The 21,291-nt window shown below is 39.6% G+C and overlaps 2 protein-coding genes across 5 annotated transcripts in view; one reads left to right on the top strand and one right to left on the bottom strand.

Moving 5' to 3' along the window:
• The window catches only part of znf148 (zinc finger protein 148), an 8,495-nt gene extending 6,892 nt beyond the window's left edge, over window positions 1-1,603 (bottom strand). For both annotated transcript variants that reach the window (XM_005723265.1, XM_005723266.1), the window contains exon 1: window positions 1,514-1,603. The gene's annotated coding sequence lies outside the window, so the exon portion shown is untranslated. The remainder of the gene's footprint in view (window positions 1-1,513) is intronic.
• A 1,000-nt stretch (window positions 1,604-2,603) lies between these two features.
• Window positions 2,604-21,291, top strand: part of LOC102205756 (dehydrogenase/reductase SDR family member on chromosome X) — a 47,069-nt gene continuing 28,381 nt past the window's right edge. For 2 of the 3 annotated variants that reach the window (XM_005723263.1, XM_005723262.1), the window contains exons 1-2: window positions 17,042-17,262; window positions 18,800-18,907. In XM_005723263.1, coding sequence (XP_005723320.1) covers window positions 17,157-17,262; window positions 18,800-18,907 — 214 coding nt within the window. In that variant the 5' untranslated portion in view covers window positions 17,042-17,156. Of the gene's footprint in view, window positions 3,165-17,041; window positions 17,263-18,799; window positions 18,908-21,291 lie in introns of those variants that run through there. The other variant, XM_005723264.1, reaches the window with a different exon arrangement.

Genomic DNA, 21,291 nt, shown 5'->3' with positions numbered 1-21,291 from the left:
TGTGTGTGTGTGTGTGTGTGTGTGTGTGTGTGTGGGGGGGGGGGGGGTGTCTGACTACCTTAAAAAACGTGTATTTCCAATTGCGGAGTGAAACTATGAAACCATGAGAAGAAAGATTTACACTACACCACGAACAATAGACTATTTAAATCTAAAAGCATAAAGAAAAAGATAAGCTGTATCTTTACTGATCTGTAGAAATTGGCCAGTTTGGCGTCTCAGTTCAAAGTTGTTGTGCTTATTTTCAGTCTCTTTTGTTTCTGAGCATGTGAACACATGAAGCATGCCGCCGTCTGTATGTTTACATGCTTGTGTTTTGACGTGCACAGGTACGCTTGCATTCTGCCCTTCTTCCTCCATTTTTTTTGCCTTCATGCAAGTGTAGCAGTTATGATTGTATATATTCTAATTTAAACTCTAAACTCTGTTTTCTAATGTTTTAAAAGAACTACAAGTATATGTAAAGTGATAAACCTACACCGTCAAACCATAAGATAGGCATATTTCTTACAAACACAGCTACATATCGAGAATAGATTATTTCAATCAGCCACCACAGTACATTATACTGTTGTATTACGCCGATGTTGCCTATATTCGGAGTTACATTGCACTCTGATTAGATGGCTGACTAACGTGACAATCACTTGAGCTCAACCTGGCAAAAAGCTAGCTACCGCTGCACTTTGGCTACAGGTTTGACGCTGTTCCTAACATAAACTGAACAATGAAACAGCGGGGCCGGTAAATATCTGTCAGGGTTTTAACACACGCTGACAGCCACTTAGTACCATATGCAAACGCACCCTCTGTGTCGCTTTGGTTAAGTGGCTTTAAGTCGCTAGCTAGCTAGCTTGCTACGCTCGTCAAACCTCAAAAACATTCATAACAACAGCAGGAGAAAACACGGGAAGACAGGCGACGGCGTCTTCAAATTAAAAGCTTCCTCAACGCTTTAAGTAAACAATACCGGAACAGGCTTTTAAGTATTTACCATTCTCATTGAAAAACAAACCGTGTAGTTCGTCTGAACCTTACGAACTCGTATTTTTCCGCAACCTTGCAATATAAAGCGCATTACTTGGGACTTTACTTTGAAGGCCCAGAACGGAAGTTCCAATATGCACGCACCTACTTCGCGAGCATTTACGGCCTATTTGAAGCTAGTGAGCTAACCACTAGCAATGTGCTGCAAACATTGGTCTTTCTCTTTTGATATAACATTCGTTTGCAACTGCATCTTCACAGCTGCGGTACCTCCTTATATGTGGCATTCAACAGCAAATTTAAGCTCACACTAAACGACACATGTGACACATAACACAACTTTCCCTTACTTATTAGCAGTGATAACTGGCTTTAGCTTCCTCAGCCACTCTGCTAAATAGGCCACAATCTTCACAAGCTAACGTTCGCTAACCACCTTGTTCTCTACCACGACAAACAATAATACGCGTGAGTAGAGCATATTTGATATGAAAATAATTGAAAACTTAATTTTATTTCTCCTTACCTACGCGTATTAAGCCCGTTTAGCTGTCATGATTCTTATCCAAGACTACAGTGCAGTGATGGTGTGCGGAATAATCAAATACACCATCATCAGGACATGGAAATTTAAATCTGTCGCCATCTAGCGGTGCACGGTGGTATTCGAGGTGAACGCTGCGCTTCTCATCATGCAACTGATAATGTCCTTTCGGTGCCCTACTTCTGCAGCCTAAATGTTCATCAGTGATGCCTTAATAGCCCAGTTATTTCTAGACTTTGATCCCATTATTGTTTTGCACCGTTTTTGGAAATGGCAACTTAAAATAAGCGCGCGTTTTTTTCAGTGATTTAATGTCTTTGAATCGCTTGGGTGGTGGGTAACCGTGCTGATATGATAGGAATATCATGCAGAAATACACGACCTTTTTCGGGGGTTATTAACTGTTGCTCACATTAAAAAGCTGTTTAATGCAGTCATCTCTTCTGTCATGTAGTGTTTGTATTTTCTGAATAAAACAGACTCTTAACGTATATCGGTCATATAGGTTTAAACATGGATATCTTGCATTTTATGTGAGGAAAGGCGCATATCCTCTAGCCTTATCAGTTACGACCTTGTCTTAATTAGCCCAGATGGAGTATACGTGACAAGAGTTTTTGATGGCATTTGCACACCATCTTCTTTTTATTATAGGATTAATACTTATAAAAAGATGCGCAAGAGGTACCAACCGCTTAGGCTAGTCTGATTAGTAATACAACAAAATAGGAATAAAGCGCGCATCAGGTGGAAATGGAAACATTAAAAATGTAGAATTATATTTTAATCCTTGGACTGACAGCTTGGCCAAAAAGGGGGGTTCGAAGGGTCGTGATAAGATGATAGCCTGTCATCCCCAGCCATCTCACACATACGCATGCACACTCACACACGCCGCTGTGAGGAATACTAATCAACCTGTTTGCCGACAAGTGCAGCAGCTCGACGCGCAACTTAGCACTTTTCCATTCTGTGTCTGGAAACATCTGTGCGGGCTTTTATTTTATTGTATTGTATTGGTGAATTTCAAGTGTTTTTTTTGTTGTTGTTTTTTGCCGTCCTCTTTGCAGGAAGCGCGGGTGTTATCAGTCCAGTCTCACCTGTCGCTGCGTCTTCTGATGTGCGACAGGCAGTGAGGGAGTGTGGATCCGGGGAAATACAACCCACTGCTGTGCCGCTTCTAGCAAGGGAAGCCCCCACGCGTTGCGCGCCCGGATCGCCGGTAGAGAGGCTATTCGCGTGGCGGAGTGCGTGTGCATGCGCGTCAGGTTATAAATGTGTGTACTTGAGCACGGCAAAGCCCCAGGCTCCATCCTCAACAGTTGCCACCGGAGCGGCGGAGAGGAGAGGAGGAGAGCGAGAGAGATAGCAGACTGAGTACGGACGGACGCGGAGCTCCACGCCGCTCTGCCCGGCTCTGCTCCTGACATGCAGTCGTTCATCTCTCCGGTGACCAAGGCCATCCTAGTAGCGCTCTTCATCTTCGCCATTCTCCTCATTCTCTATGTGATCCTTTGGTACATTTGCAGAGACGTGGACTGCGACCACGGCATTTGAGGATTCCGTTAAAACGGAGTAACGGAAATATCACAATGGGTCGCACAGAGGAACCAACAGAGCCCAGGGTCATTTTGTAAGTCTGCTTGTCTTCCTTTTTGTCATTTGAGTTATACTCGTGTTGTATTTTTGCTTTTTTAATTCGTGGTTATCTGTGTATCTCTTGTGTCCGTGTCTGCGTGTGTACACGCGCGCATTCCTGTCGCGCGTAATGTTAAATGCGCTCTGGTTAAAAGGTGATGACCGGCGTGCGTCTCCACAGGCACCCGGTTATCCCGAGCCTTTAATGAGCAGAACCCCGGCTTCCTTTCTCCTCAACTTGACAGCGACCATTCATCAATAATCTCTTATGTATTGGAGACGCGCTCTTGGTACTGATGGGGAATTCTCAAAGGTGAAACAATGTCATTAGCGGGGGGGGACATCGAACTGGTGTCAAACGGAACACGGAGCGTGCGCGCGTGTATGAGATCGCAATGAGTGGAATACGGAGACCGTCAGTGACATTGCGGTAAACTGCGTGGATGTTCCTTAAGGTCAGGAATAACAGTGTTTACCTCAGTTTCCCAGTATTGATTGCCCCCACTCCTCCTGCCGTATATCCGCAGCATTAGTTCATGTTCAGTTCATCCTGATCTCCGAGGATGCTTCACATTGGCATTTTACGTTCAACGAGATAACGGGATTATCTCCACTGGCTCCTGTGCGTCTTATTCCTAATCTGTCTAGTGCCATGTTTCTGCGTCCTTATCATATATGTTCCGCTAATTCTTTTACGCATAGCGCATTTTTAATTCCCCCAGACAACTGTGGGCTTATTTCATTGTTCTATGGCCAGTCTTGGTTTAGGAAGGTGTACTGATATTTACTCTTACACCCACACACATAAATAAACACGCTGCAAATTGGCCAAGCACTTGTCCTTATTGCAGGCACTTTGGCCCCCTTTCATGCAGACTATCACATGCCCCATAAAGCTATTACACATGTGAGATGCCTGCCATTTTCATCATGGTCCAAAGCATTTTATGTTACCTTAACCAACATTCAACTGTGAAAATTAACACATTTTGGATGTGTCAAAGTGAAGGATTTGAAGGACACACCAAGGACATGTTGACTTTTTAAGTGTGAATGCATAGAGAAAGATTCGTGTTATTTATTTTTTCAATCACCTGCAGAGTAGAGTTGATTTGTTTTCTTCACATCTTTGCAACATAAATATATCTTACACACCCTGACACAACAAAAGGACAAAGAAAACACATGACTTGATACTTTGAAATATAACAGAGCAGTGATTACTGAGAGATAATCGCTGACTGCAGCTGACACTCTAGTTTCGCCACTTGCTAGACCACATCACTATTTCTTCCATAAACACCACAGGGGATTAAAAAAAAAAGCCTGAGCATCTCCTCAGCCCAACTCACAAGGAAAGTGCAAGTTTAGGCTTAAAATTTTTAAACCTTCTTATTTTGAGCTACGGTTGCAACACTCTAGTATTTAAATATCCAAGAGCAGCCTAAATGCTGGATGCAGTCATGAGGAAGGAAGAAACCCCGCAGCCTCTTAAACTGTTGTGAGTGCTCTCCTGCAGAGAAGAGGAGAGTGGCTGGATGGCAGATGCCCTTTTTGACCGGACAACTAAATGATTTCTGCGAGCCAAAAGCAAATATGCAGCGAGCCTGTGACACCTCTCAACACACGCACACACATATACGTGGCCACACACACAAGCTGAAAACGACAGCTCCGACTCTATCAGCTTCAGTAATGGCATAACAAGGGAAAGAGAAGGAATGGAAAGGTACTTATAATACCTGCTCCAGCTGTCTGTGTCTGTCTAAACTAGTGTCCTGGTTTGTGTATGTGTGTTTTAACACAGAAAGAAGGGTAAAAAAAAATGTTTGAGTGACTTTGTGCAGTTTTTTTTTTGTAAAGGAAAATGGCTGCATGTGTGCATATGTGTGTGTGTGTCACAGCGTGGGAGGGGGTTAAACACTGACATGCTCCTGGATGACAGATACAAAAAAAGTGGAGCAGGGAGGGCTCAGTGGTAGTCAGTGAGGGAGACAGGTTGTGTGTGTGTGTGTACAGTAGGAGTGCACACATGCATGAGTATGAAATTCACTCAAGTTTATTGAAAATGTGTTCATTCATTGAATACATGTGTAAACCGTGATACTGTAGTGTGCCAACTGTGTACGGGCATAAGCAGTTTATGTAGTGTGTTTGTGTGTGTCTGTGTTGGCAAATTGTTAAACAACCCTTATCATACACACTCTGATTATTAAAAAAAGAACAGAATCCTTCCTACATTGTCCAGCTGTTTCTTTAATGAGAATGAGATGAATCATAAGCATCATTTGGAAACAACACAGCAGATTAATACCAGTTTTGTTACACCTAAATTAAACAAATACACTGTAAGAGATGAAAATATATCATAACTCAATCCCTGATTTAAAAAAAAAAAAAATCTTTGTGGTGATTGTATCAGCTGTTTTGTTTAAAATTTGTCAAATGTTCCTCACTAAGGTGTGTTTTTATTATCCTAGTCGATGTTCTCGGGTACACCAACACAGCAAACACTGATCTTGTTCTCTTCTGCTTCATTTTAATATTGAAATGGGAGAAGCAGCTAGTTCTCGAATATATTTTCCATTGTGTTTATCGTTCCCTTTTTAAAAAACAGTCACTTTAGTAGGGAAGCATCTTTCCGCCATGAAAAAAACAAAGAGATAATAACCCGAAAGTTTGACTTCTGCCCCACTCCAAAAAAAAGTTACTTTTTTTTCAAGGGCGGACACAACCTTCCAAGCTCCTGTGTAAATACAAAATTTTGGTTCATGTTATTGTTGCCATCTCTAAAAGTTCCAACCTCCATTGAGAGAAATATTGTTTTTCTCGTTATTCAGCATGTCAAAATAGTACTAAAGTCTACTGTTCTTATAGCCGCAAATGAAGGCAACTTGCTGTTTGGACGCAAAGTAATCAATGCTAAGATAGATAAAATGACACACACTCATCTGCTGTTCAGGAAATGTGAATGAATGTAACCTGAAAATGACAAGACACATTTGGAAACCGAAGCACCAAATAACAACATATTTCATAATTATTACTCATCAGTAAAATTGAACATCTGAAACTTTTAGACTGCTTCATTATTTGTTTTATATTCAGTGATTCCATGTCTACAAAAACATTTTGCAACATTCAGCCTGGTCATAAATTAAATTTCACAAAAATCAGTTTTGTGAAATTTAATTTGTTCTGCACCAGTGAAAACCTCTGCAATTGAAAAGTGAAGGTAGCGCGGAAGTGCTAAAGACTGCAGTTCCTCAAATAACCACTTGAGGCTGGCTCCAAATCGAGTGCATTCATCAGGTCATTTTCTGTGGGTCATGCAGCAAGGTGCACTCTTGACAGGTTGCTAGACAAAGAACCATTCACACCTAAGACCAGTTCACCATTAATGCTAACATGCATGGACTGTGGGAGGAAGCCAGATTCCTGGAGAGAACCCACTCAGGAACACATAGAACATAGAAATTCCACACAGAAAGGCCCCAGCAGGTCAGTGGGTTGAAATTCAGGATCTTCTTGCGAACAACCATGCTGAATCTCTGTTACACTTTTCTTTAAATTCTACTGAGACTTGGCTGATTAGGGGTGCTGTTACGTTGAGTGACAAACAGATGGTCTTTCATCATTTGTTTAAAGGCTTGGCCAGTGTGTGTGTGTGTGTTTTAAATTTAGCATCTCTTCTGTTATAAACTGTGAACCATGGCTGCACCTTTTAAACCAAGCACTCCAGCCGTGTTTGCATCACCTGTACCCAGGTCAGTTAGACTATAAAAAAGGTAATCTTCTTCTTCTCTTTGTTTGCATATTAATTTTTTAAGGAGGACGTCGACAAAGATGGAAAGGATTCGTTCAGCCTGCTTGAATTTTAATACGTTTTGATAGATCCAGGTTCAATTGAGATTGAAGTTATAAAATATGTAGGGACAAAAGTAAATTATTGAAACTTGAAGAGAAGAAGGGATTTGCTAACATATTCAAGCCTCACAATGTGCGCAAACTGTATATGACAAAGTGTGTGTGTGTGTTGCTGCAGACATGTAAAAAAAAAAACCTCTTCAGCCCTGCATAATACTCCCCCCCATAAATATAGTATGCAGACCAGATGACCAGATCATAAATATGAATGTAAATAGTCAGAACTTTTTTTATCTGGGATGGAAAAATGTGGTGTTTGTCAAAGAGCACAGAAGCTCCATGAAAATCTGATGGCTAAAGAGGGAAATTTAATGATCCTGTTGTTTGGCATTTACTGTAAATAATTAATACTTATGTATATTTCAGTTTTTAACATTTGCTTTTCAGGTGTTGCACACCATATTGTTAATTTATTTATAAACATTCTGGATGTCCATCAACAAGGTAATTCCCAGGACATGCATAAGGTCTATCTGCTTAACTAATTTACTAAAATCATGTGTAATTAAAAATAACCTTTACCCCTTGATGAACTCATTATTATTTTCTGCTCCATTGCTACTCACAATCACTCTGCCAAAAAAAGGTGCATCGCCTGACTTTGAAAGAACTGGTCTTTGTTTTGAGATCATCTGATTTTTAGAAAAATGTAAAACCTTCATGTTTGGGTCATGAAATTACCAAGTTACATTTAAAAATTAAAAAGCTAACAAACTGCTTTGACTTGAAATTACTTTAAGGTGAATGCTTTAACAAATGTGACATGGGTGTGTGTGTTTATGCGTGTGCGTGTGTCTATCTCATTAACCCTCGAGTGAATCCATCCATTCACACAGACACTAATACATACCCCATAGCGATGCGGTCACTGAAGTGAAAGGAGTTTAATTAACTTCATGACATCAAAAATAAAACATTTTGTGGTTGTTAAGTTGCGATGTTACCTTGAGGTTTTGTTGGTTTTGGTCATGCTATATAGTTTGGTAATAATGAGAATATCTCATATAAAAATGCTTCGACTTTAATCAAATCCTGACTGTCTCACCAAAGGCTACAAAAAAAAGAAGAAGTTTAATAAAGGCTTTTTAAATACAGATTAAAATTTACAACTGGAATCACAATCTCAAGTCAAATATACTAAAGATGTTTTGATGTAGAACAGGGGATGGCAAACTCCACAGAGCTAATTTTAAGCAATTCTTGACACCAAAAATCTTTATGGAGCAGCAAAATGTGTTTGAGTCTTATAATAACTTATTTAAGCTATTTGTTATGTATTTCTAGTGTTTAAATAACATTTTTACTTGGTATAACCAGAGAAGTTTAACTTTTCGGGTTAAATAAAGTGCATTTCTCTTATTTTACCTTAATGAGGGTGATAACCTAGTAAATATAAATATGTGTCTTTTAATGTTATTAATGGGTGTAATTTAAAAAGAAAAAAGAAAAAAATAATATAGCTCTCAATATAGTCAATGTAAACAAAAATGTGTTCAATTTGATTTGAATTAATGTTCAGCAACAGAATCCATAGTATTATGAACCATCAATGCTATTGCAGGGTAGGTTCAGCAAAATTAAGGGGATAAGTCCTTTTTTTTCAGTCACATTGAGTCACTGGAGATAGGAAAAAAAAAGGCGACATATGGCTCTGGAACAGCAAATATGAGACCCCAGAGTTACTGTACTGTTTTTATCTTAGTTTGTCCGACTGAAATTATAGAGAAAGTCTTTTTTTAATGTCCTGTGCATTAAGCTGTATATTGCAGTAGCATCAACGGTTCATTATTGCTAAGGATGTGCTTACAAAAAGAAAAAAAGAAGTTAGTAATGAGACAGAAAACATGCTCCTCTTTGAGAAATGATTAGTTGCTTCACTTGTGTGCCATCTTATTATTCACTGCCATCAGTACAAGGCTCTATGTCTGGAACATCCTGTGGAATATCATATTTGTGACCAGAAACGGCCCTAACCAATCTGGCGCCCTAGGCAAGATTTTAGGTGGCGCCCCCCTACATCAGCAGTGTAGTGTAATGTTGTAACAAATAATATTTCTATTAAATAAGCTTTACTTTGCATTTTAATTAACGTGGGATTATTTTTTGTATTTAGAAATAATAGTACCAACTTTTTTTCTTCTTCAACATTTGTGGCCCTGGCGTGGCGCCCCCTGATGGACGGCGCCCTTAGCATTTGCCTATACGGCCTATGCCACGGGCCGGTCCTGTTTGTGACGCTGGGTCATCCTGAGACAGCTTCAGCTGTCTGAGGGCAAGTACTTTCTTTTCAGGTTAAGATTTCCATAGGGGTTAATTTTAGGAGGGACAAAGTATTAAAACTAATCTCAGCATTTTTTGCCTGTGTGCGTGAACGCTGTAGAGCCGGGGTGGGAAATATTCCCAAAGGGGCAAATGAGAAACTGGGACTTTTGTCGAGGGCTGCGCCAAGAAGTTGAACTCAGTTCGGCTCAATTTTAAATTTATTTCTTTTTAAACTGTATAAACTGCAACTGCCAAGAGTAGATGTTACAATTAAGCCCTAATTGTGGCCTCTTGGGAAAATTAATTGCCCTCCCCTACTGCTCATTCCTGAGCATCTTTTTACGATGATCTCACTGTAAAAGGGGAGATTCCTCATTGTGAAGGTCTACAACTAAAATTGTAGACCTTCAGAAATTGGCTCTCAGAAATAATGCAGATGCACTGGAACACACACACACACACACACACACACACACACACACACACACACACACACACACACACACACACACACACCTCAAAGCCATAAAAATAGATTGTGAGTGACTCAGCCGTTATGTAAAGTCCATCTCTGATAGGGCCGCCTGGGGCTGTTTATGTCAGTTTAGCTTGACGGCACTAGAGCTGAGGTGACACATGTCTGCTGTGTCCGAGCTTCAACACACATTCACAGAGCCACACACACGCGCACGCACACTTTTCCCAGAACATACGTGTGATCCTCTCAGTCTTCTTTCCTCTCTGCATTCCCCAGCGTGTGTCCCCCAATGGACAAGGATGTGATATAGTCAGCGTAATGGACTCCCCGCAGCCCAAACAGACTACGTTATTAGCATTTTAGCGCAGACTGGGACGGAAACACCACGTTAGACATGATTCATATCCACCATTCCTCTGGTCAGTTGGCAGCTCAATCAGGACTGGTAAACATTAGCAACTGTGGACTTAAATCAAGAGTATGACTGTAGATTAACTTGATTTTGTTTTTATTAAACATCAAATCAGATTCCGCCACAGAAAATATGTTATACTGGGAATTTGATTATATATTTATCAACTGTACTGGTCCCCTATGAGAAAACCTGGGCGGTCTTAATTATAGTGAGACATTCAGCTTCCATCGATGTTTCCTTCCTTATTATCCTGGGTGTGAATATAGACCTTTACACTGATGCAGAGAGTTTTGTATCCTCAGCAAAGTGTGCAATGAGTGTTTGGGGAGGTCACATTTAAAGATCCGAATTTATCTGAAAGTTCTGCTGACCAGCCATTAACACATAATCATAAACACAATTGTTGAGAGTAGTAATGGCCTCTTGTCACCATCCCCATTCCTTATCCTCACGCCACCACACTTTTTGCTTACTGTATCTTTGCTTTAATGATTCCCATCCACTCTTAGACATTAGGAAAAACGGGTTTGCATGTAATGATGGTTGGACCCCAAATGCAGATTCGCAAGAAGGCAGGGATCAAATGAGAACCTTTATTAAAGCCATTTGAGTAGTCTGAAAGGCTACAAAATAACAAAGTCAGGTAACAGTAGGACATGCCAAAGAACCAAAACAATTTGAGGGTGGCAGAATGGAAACAACTTGGGAACTACACACAGCTGAACTACATCTGATAACAACACTCTGGGAGGTAAATTTGGCAAAAAGATACATGACTATCAAAATAACACAGGAAGTAACGAAACAGAGAGTATCTCACTATATACGGGGAACAAGGAATGTAATGTGAACTGATAGGAGGAATACCACAAACACAACTGTAACTGCAATAAACAAGTACAAAGCTGAAAATGCAAAAAGTAAGAATCAGACTGAATGTAAGTAATGATAAACAGAGCTTAAGACTTTTAAAAAAAAACCCAATGAGCCAGGACCATGCCTGGATTATTTGTGATAACATTTGACCCTACTTCAGGCACATTTCCTTTTACATATCTGTACATTTTCAACATTTAAAATGTCTTTTAAAAAGGGTTAGACATACGGGAAAGCAAATAAGCACTGTGATATCTTCTAAATGACCTAAAAAATACCAAACAGTTATTCAGATCCCATTTCATAATGCTAGACCGGACTGCTTGACCGAGCTGAAGTGGGGTTTTGGGGTTTAACAGAGGGGTAGCTGACGCCCTTGAAGCCAAGAAAGCAGTACACATAAACATCCTTGAAGGTTTTCCGTGTTCACATAATCCTGGAGTGTGAGACAGGAAGAGAAAAAAGCCGAGAGAGAGCGAGAGATGAAAGAGTCTCCTCGTATCCCGTCTCAGTGACAACAGATCTCAGACAGACAGAAAGAGAGGCACACACTGACTCACAGACTGTTAAATTGAATGTGTTAAATACTGTGTGTGTGTGTGTCTGTCTCGCTGTGTGTGTGTGTGTGTGTGTGAGTGTTCGGTGTACAGAGTTAATGACAGTCTTAATTGGTGCAGGCAAATATCCCTCCCACTGTTCCTCATTCTACATCTACTAATAGAAAGACATTCACTCCCTTAAGACAGTTAGCAATAATGGTGGCGGGATGTATTTGATAAACATGAATGTGCGCACACACACATATACACAGATTTTTGTCTCTTGCATTCTGATGAACTCATTGTGCACATCTTGCATGCATTATTAACATCTTTACACTTGAGCCTCCACAGCCAAAACACGCAGTATAGACTCTTACATATTTTGAAAGACTGCCCTCGGTTCCACCTTTTAGGCAGGTACCATAAATGGAGGGATTGCTTGGCCCAAGTTTAATTTGGGAAGTTGTTGAAAGCTTGTGAGATAGGATGGCTTTAGAGTTATGCTTATCTTTCCTGGAAACTGGAAAGAGTTATAGTTCAAGTTATTATACGGTCAAGTTATCATGTGAGAGGAATTTACTCTAATGCTGATCAGCTGTCTGAAGCTTGTTGAAGTTCAGCATGTTGTTTGAAACATGCTAAAAATGAACGATTGAACAGACAATGATTTGGCCTGTGTTCCTGATTATTTAGCCATCCAGCTATGGTCATGTTGGTGATCCAGTAATGAAAACGCAAAAGATTTTAGGACACAGTCAACTTTTGAGTTATTATTAAAGACATTGAAATGCATGTAAAACAGAGTGAGTGTCAATATTCAAAAAAATGTTCTACATCTAATGTGAAGCCAGGTAGTTGGTATATGCTGTCTGTAGTTCCACTGCAAACAAGTGCAAAAATCTCAGGTTTCACTTTCATGTTTACAAGCTGGCCTTTGGCTTTTCTCCCCATAGAAAACCTGTAGTGGCTACAGTTGAAGTGACACAGCTATTACCAATTCTGCCCACATAGTCTACTGCCTTTTCCCACCCATAGCTCACAGGACACATTTGGCCATCCGTGGAGGGGTTCTCCTTCTGAATGGCCTCTCCTGGGGTTTCTTCTCATTTTTCCTTGTTAGTTACAATAAAAGTGTTTCTTTCAGTAAGTTTTTTCGTGTCTTCATAGGGAGCTGAGGCTGGGTTGGAAGCCCACGCTGCTGTGCCCTTTGAGACACGCTGGGCTCTACAAACAACCGCAAACAAGTGGGGTAAAGCACTAAAATCTAAACATTAAATGTTAAAGTACTGAACTCAAAGACAGGGATAGTTTAACACTTTAGAAAGTACACTTATGTGCTTCCTTGTCAAGAGATTTACAACTCTCATATTTTTCTAAGCAACATCATTTGAAGCTGGGCATAAAAGTCAATATATATTTTTACACTGTACACACTTTTTGCATATATTGAAAAAACAAATCGGTGTTAATTAGAGAAAACCTATAGATCTGAGTGCTCCAGCTCAGTTTCTAATCCTTATGCATCCTTATCACAACCTTCTATTAAAAGTTACTTTCTGCTGCTTTCTTATTCACAAAGGGCTGCCACAGCAGGTAGCATGTTTGATTTGGCAGATTTTTACATAACCCCCAAAGGGATTTGTGTCTTTTGTCTTGCTCGAATCAAACCCAGGATCCTTCACTTGTTAGGGAAACCGCTACACTACAGTCACACCTATTAACTGTGGAAAAACAGTATGCAAAACATTGCCCCTAAAAACACACTCAGGTTTAGTATTAAATTAAGTGCACTTTCCAGTTTTACCAGAAATTTGATGTGACTGGTTCCTTCTCTCCTTTCACAAAACATGACACCAAGAACACACCAATAGAAATATGCTGTGAACTGGTCAGCAGAAGACAGACGCATATTTTCTGCTATTTAAACAAACTCAAGAATAAGTATACATAGACCTGTGCTTTAGTTTGCAAGACAAGCAGTTCCCCTTGGATTTGTCTGTCTTTTTTTCTTTTTTCTGCATATACATGTACACGTGTCATTACAGGCTTTACACCCTGCAGCTCTGGATAAGTCTACGCTTTGAATCTAACCTGGATTGTCTGCCTCTCGCATGGCAAAGACTTCTGAGGAAAAGCTACAAAAGAGGCAGCTCAAAGCCAGAGAAAAAGCTAACTTCAATTCACACAAGCTGTTGCACTCCGGAGCCCAAATTGCCCATGACACACCCAGAAAATTCCCTTTCTTCCCAATATGACACTTCACCTCCCATCTCTCGTGGGTAGCAGTTGATCAGGAACAAATACAAGCAGGGGAGTAGAGTGTTAAGGAAGAGCGCATCGAATCAGTATATAAAAACAGTTAGGGCCATTTTCTGCTAAAAATATCCAATACCATCTTCTTACCCAGAATAAGTCTATGAAAAAAATGAAATAAAAACTGCATTTTAACTAGCACACACACATGCACCACACACACACACACACACACACACACATAGACAGATCCCGCAGAGCTGTTGTCAGCCTGGATTTACAAAATAAGACAAGTTGGGCTTTGCAGGCAGCCAGTGGTTGTCATCAAGACTAGGTGACTGTTAGTTGGAGCTATTTTGATGCTGTTCACATGTTATTTGCTTCACACACCCTCCTGTCACGTATTGTTCCCAACATGTCTCGCGTGCGTTCAAACGTATGTGGGAATTTTTGTGCGCGTGTGCGACTGTGTATTCATGTGTCTGCCTGATTTCCCATCATCCCAAATAATCATCCCACAGTCATGCGTGAGATGCGATTTCCGTTAAACAATAGCAGGCCGGCTCGCCTTACTGACCCACAACCTCTCAGGCTGCGGGTGAACAAACACTCGTATGTGTGCACAACTCATCCTCTCAGCTTGAATTCACAGCAGCACATGCACTTTTGACTACACACACAGCCTCCGCAGCTCAGCCTCCATCAGGGTAGTGGTGATGACACAGTTTCTTTATGTTGATGCTCATTTAACTGCCTTCCTGAGCTGACTTTAATAACCGAGGCCAACTGCATGTCACTGCAGCAGTAGCCTTAACCACTGCATACTGGGCAAGAAGCGAACAAATACTAATGATTTTCCTGCCAAGAGGGGAAAAAAGGGAAGTTATTGTGAATGCCTCAGACCTGTCTTTAACACAAATGGTTGTAATTTTATTGAAATGAGGGACAGACTGGTTGGCCTACTTTGAGTGCCAGTGATGATTCAGCTCACACTGTTAGCCTGTCCGTCACTGTAGTAGGTAATCTGTTCAGATGTGTAGATTATAGATGAAAATGGGCAGTCATTTATGTTTTTAAAGAAACTTTAATTTCACCTTTTGGGACAACCAGTCAATCCTGGGTGGTATTTGTCAGTCAGGTGTCAATCAAATACTACACTTTTTCTAACAAATTGAAGATATTGCTGAAAATGGAGCTGCCAGGCAGGAGGAAAACAGGAAGACCACAAAGAAGATCCGTGGATAGTGAAGGAGGACATCCTGAGGGTTAGTGGGGGCAGAGAAGGATTTTCAGTTCAATTCAGTTCAATAAATTTTAATTATATAGCGCCAAATCACAAGAACGGTCGCATCAGGGTACATAATACTGTAAGGTAAAGACTCTAATATATACAATATTTCCCACCCCCCACCCCCAACAAACAGACAATCCCCTATGAGCAAGCACTTTGGTGACAATGGCAAGGAAAAACTCCCTTTTAACAGGAAGAAACCGTCGGCAGAACCAGGCTCAGGGAGGGGCAGCCATCTGCCACGACAGGGTGGGGATGAGGATGCTAGGGATCGGGTGAGATGGAAGCAGATGATCCAATGTGGAGACTTTGAAAAGGAGAGGCCAGAAAAAGAAAAAGAACACATGAGGTTTTCCATATCGCTGCATTTTACTGTTGTGGTCACACTGGAGCCAGGCTTGAGGAAAAAAAATCTGACAAATAAAGAATGATTAAAGGTTAAGAATAAATAAAAACAAGAGTAAATAAAAACATTTTGCAAGAAATTAACCTCCAGTTTTCACCTAACTATTTGGGATATTATAAGAATGTTTGAAAAAACCCATAAGGGAATTGTGGGGTTAATTTACACCATAATAGAATGAAGTTGCCATTGTTGAACCATGTATGAAACACTTATTTAGAAGAATGAAGGTGCATAAAAGTCTAAATGTAATACCCCTCTGAGGTCACGGGGTCTCGGGAGGATACATTTATTTTTTAAACTCTAATCTTTTGTCTCAGACAAAAAAAAAGTCTCAAGGAATCATTTATTTAAGCTTTAATAATTCATTATGTCATCATGCTTTGTGTTGTTGTCCTCTATATTTGATAGCTGCTTAAATAAGTTGGTGCTTGTGACCTCTAAGTATCACACAAACTCAGAATCACTGTACTCCATAGTGGCAGGTGACACAAAATGTCGGTGAAACTCATCCGATAATGTCTGAAAATATCTTCTTGACATTTGATTCTCTGAGCCCAGTGAAATGGCCAAAGATGTTCAGTATCTGCTGTAAGCAGGGGGTATTGGTCCTGATTAGAAGTCATGGGGTGTCACACAAAAGTGCCAGTAGCTTATCTCTAGAAGTGGAAAAATAATTTCTCTGAAGCTGTAATCCTCACTATCATGATAGGTGCTATAAATATTTATGAGAAATTATGATGACTAATTTATTAAATCATAAATTCATACAGCCTGTTAGTGTACAGCCAACTTCAGTTATATCATAGTTTGTCACCTATCTAAAATAAATAAAATACCATATTTTGATTCTTTTTTAGTTAGTGCAATCAGGATTTTCACAGCTGAATTCCTACATTTCACCATCACAGCAGCCGCCAATAAAAGTAGGCTGGTGTGGAATCAAGCGATCCCTTGGGAAGAAAAACTGACAGGCAGACCAGAATTCACTGTTAGTTCAGACTAACCCTGCTCTAGAAACTTGTTCTTTTAAGTGTAACTTGGGAAATTATGGATAAGACTACTATGTGTCATCCCTCAGTTGATTTTTGTCGCGTGTGACCTGGCTGGCAGCAGTTAATCAGGGAGTCAGTGAGCTGAAGGGTGCAATATGCTGGATCTACAGATAAGGATCATACGGCACATCAAGCAGCCAAGGAGCAGCGAGGAGAACGTGTCCCCTCCATCATACACTTATTTCAGCTTTACAGCCATGTGACAGATGACTTTAAGGGATCATGATTTCAAATAGCGGCTCTACGGGGAAAAATCTTTTGAAAAGTCAAGATTTTAAAAATAGATATGTCAGGGAATTGTTAGTCGTCTAATTTAGTAATCTAAAAATGGAACATGAGTTGTTAGAAGATGTGTTAAGGAAGGAAGCGATGTTGGACAACTTCATATTGGAACGCGTCCCACAGACGTAACTGCGTTGTGGTGGTTTGCTCTGCCTCTGCACTGACGGCTCTTTCGGATACCAGCGTTACACATCCTCGCAGAGATGTTGTCTGCTTTTTGGTGTCATCTTCTGCCAGCTATAAAGCTTTACCTGCTTGGTTTAAAGGTGCTTTTGCTTCAACTGCTAAACGGACCTTTGAGGCTGCCAGGTCGGTTTAACTTTAGCTTACGTTAGTTTGACAAGTTGTAATTCAGTTGTAAGTGACAGCACGGGCAACCAAGTTGTAACCAATGAACGTGGGTGCATTATAGTCAGCACGGGTTATCATTGTTCATTAGTACATGTAGCGGTCATTTACTATGTTGCACTTGCACATGTTAACACGATGCTAGCTATGTTAGCTAGTTTGTGTTAAGCTCAAAACATTAGCGAAAAAAATGATCATCTGTCGTCTTGTTTTTGCCGAATTCAGCCGAATAATTAACGATTGCGTAGAACATCAACGTGTCCTTTCCAAAGTTTCTACGATTGCCACCAAGCTTTGTGAGGTTAAATGTGCACTTTTCATAATGCTGTCTGGGCTAGTTCGCTCGTCGCCCAGAGACAGCGCAACTTAATTTTGTTGCAGACACCTGGTTAACTACACCAAAACTATAACCATGTTTTTTATTTTAGGATTATTATTATTATTATTATTGTTATAATTATCTTACTGAAATAAAAACAAAAAAGAGACGTCAGAAATAATCCAAACTGAAATTATATTGCTAACTTAGAAAAATAACTAGAATAAAAAAATACATTGTTTTTTAAAAAATAATTTATTTATCTAATTTATTTTTGTTCTTTTTCAATGTGGTTAACATAAGCTCGGGAGGCACTGGTGCAATGATTTATTCAGACTGAGCTTTCTGAATGAGTTCTGAAAACTTATTGCTCTGGATAAATACTGCTCACTGCACAATAAATAAAAACTAACACTGAAACCATTAAAATTTACTTAAAACTAAACATTTTTAAAAACTCAAACTAAACTGCAAAGTGCCAGAATTGTGATACAAACCTGATGTTTTAGTGATACAGCATATGCAGACCCTTCTTTGCAGTCAGTTTCACCTAGCAAGAAGCAGCAACCTCCAGAAACCACTGCCGACCAATCCAGAAATACATATTTTCCCCCAGCATCTAGTGGTTGTATCACATCCAATGTGGCAGACTCTTCCAGTCTTCTTGAAAATTGACAGGAAAGGGTATAGGAAGAACTCATGTGTTCTCTGGAATATGAACTGTAACTACATAATATATCATATGTTACTAGTGGAGTATAAGGTGAACAATATCTGCTGTCAGTTGTTTTCTGATATTTAACTCTGTTAATTTGAGTGTTATATCACTGTTTCGTGTTTCTGATTAAAATAAATCAAAATCTGATGGCTTTCACACATTTCATAAAATGCTTTTTTTTTTTAAATTTATTGAACTTTTCTTCTATTTTGCATTTAATTAAGGTCCCTTTCTGTTATTATTTTGTTGCTACTGAACCCATAAAGTAACTTTAGTAATGAAAGAAAGTAAAGAAAACTTGTTATTCAGTACAATGGAAATAAAAAGAAAAAAATTCTACAAAAAGCCCATGTGTTTTTTACTGAGTTGTCATCTATAGAAACATCAGCCTGTCCTGAAGAAGCTTCCTTATCAAGTGACTTTCTCTTTGATATCTTTGTCTCCTCTTCTGCTCCTGCCAGTGATGCCCAGACAAGATGGCAACGTTGCCATAGTGACAGGAGGAGGCAGGGGAATTGGTTATGAAGTAGCTCGCCACTTGGTCAGACTCGGGGCACATGTTATCATAGGTACTGTATGAAGCACGTCAACACTGATATGCAAACAGCACAAACACACATGATTTCCCTATAGGCTGGCTTGTTCACATACATAAACATTAACTGCACAAATAGCTATAAGAGATGTGGCCTAATACTGGAGAAAGTAAGACAAAAAAATGATGTTTCAAAAGATTCACACTCCTTTAAAAATTCTGATCGCTTTCTCTGTTGGTCCTTGATTTTCTTCATTTTGAAAATTATTTTCTTCTTTGCACTTTATGAACTTTGTCAGGCCCAAAACTTGGAATATGTCACATTACATATGCCTCAGCTTTCCAGAATCTCTATTACAATGCAGGAACAAATACCCAATGTATTAACCTCTGTTAATATCTGTTAAAACATGCACCAATATCACTCCTTTGATAAGTGCTTTTATTTTACATATCACACAATTACACAAAAAGTACATTGTGTGTAGGGTGTGTAGCTGTGTGCAACAACAAACTGGATAGGTCCGTCTGCAGGTGGAAAAGTGCTGGCACGATAACCTTGTCTAACCACATAAGATGGTGAGAATACTGTAGTCACCGCTAAACAGACTTTAATTAGTTTTTAAATTGCTGTGCAGCACAAATGTAGGGTGAACGTAAAAGTCTAGAGCAGTGAATCCAAATGGACTCACCATTTGTTAGATTGAGGTAAGGTATGCTAATGGATGGGATGATACACATACTAGGTCCAGCTGCTGCAAATGAGCTGTCAAAGTGTCGTCACCTTGCATTCCAATCAAAAGAAGAACCCATGACAGATATGACTACAAGAGCACTTTGAAAGTTTGGTTTGCCCTTTGGTGTACTTTGGGCAACAAAAAATAGTTTGAAAATGACTGGTGTAGAGGAGGAAATGTCAGTATTTTTTAGTTGAGTCTCTGTTAATCCTGGCAAATTCTGAACAAGGCACCGCAGTGATAGCAAAGGATTACCGGTATATTGACTTTTAGCAAGTACCACATATTGATTTCAGCATAACATATTCTACTGTGGACCACAAACTGCATATACATACTGAGATTGCATACATGGCTGTTGCACATGAATCAATTAGAGGCAAATATGCATGTGTGTAAGTTGAAAATATTTAAGTTTCCATCTCCAAAAGTTGATTCTGTTCATCTGGAACAGAATCAACTTTTGGGGATTTACTTTCCTGGATGACTGAGAATGCATCAAGACGATTTAAGTTTCCACAAAAAATCTGTCTCGCATTGTGTTGCAAAAGCCTCCTGGCTAATAATCTCTCACAGACTGGATTTTCTTCATTCCACAGAAAATCAGAAAAGGAGAACTAGCCAATTGTCAGCTGTGTCATTTAACTTAATTTTTATAGTGAAAAGTAGGAGACTAAGAAAAATAAGCAAATTTACAGAAAGTCTGGGTACGTTCTGAGAATATCTTAGTATTTGAGCCCAGTTAGAAGTTTGTTGTTCTCAAATGAAACTTTGCTTAACTTTTGGTCTGAAAACAGAAGACAGACATGGTCAGTGTTCTGTCTTCACCATTATCCCAAAGCACCAGTGAAGCTGAATGATGAGGTGTCCATGATAACATAAAATCTATTATAGACTGATCAAACCACAGCTGTATAATACCCAAGGCATCCTCTGTTTGTCTACCTAAAAGCGTACTGTTGTCAGAAACCCTCTTGACACCTCATTGATTCATGCTAAGGGTTGGAATAGCTTCAAAACAGTTTGTTTTCATCATTAGGAAATGTGTGTGATTCTTCACTGTGAGGAGATTTAAAGACTTTCAGAGCTTCACTGGGATTAAAGGGCTGTTATCAAATTGGGTGTTAAAATGCAAATTCAAGGATTATGACAGGCCTTTTTGCATAAACAAGGTCTGCTATTGTTCCATTATTCATTTAGCTATATTTATTGTGGGAAGGTAAATGCAGTAAAACCAAATGTTAAAAAATGAAATGCTTCACGTTACAGCTTCTTTAAATGTCTATGTAAAAATGTATTTCATGCAAAAAATACAAAAGTGAATTTGAACGTGTAGGCAAGGCAAAATATGCAAAAGAATGTAATTCCAGAAGTAGTTTGTTTAACTGAATATAGTTTAACATAACAAATGATGTGCGTTGTTCTAATTTTAGCTACCATCAAAGGTTTGGGGGAAAATACAGATAAAGGCTGTGAGATAATAGCAATTTAGAAGTCTGTGTATTTATGTGTACTCTATATAAGTAATCACTTCCAGGTTTTCTATCATGTGGCATGTCTCTTTTTTTCATTTCATGTGGCACATGTCCCATGCCACTCCTGCTCTACCTGCCTAGAACCACTTGCTAGAGCAGTGATTCCCAAATTTTTTCGCTAGGCCTCCCTTTGTTTTAGAAGAAAA

The sequence above is a fragment of the Pundamilia nyererei genome, unplaced genomic scaffold, assembly GCF_000239375.1.
Source record: "Pundamilia nyererei isolate P.nyererei 1_Seehausen unplaced genomic scaffold, PunNye1.0 scaffold00009, whole genome shotgun sequence".
Lineage (NCBI taxonomy): Eukaryota > Metazoa > Chordata > Actinopteri > Cichliformes > Cichlidae > Pundamilia > Pundamilia nyererei.
This window is presented reverse-complemented; position numbering and strand designations above follow the sequence as displayed.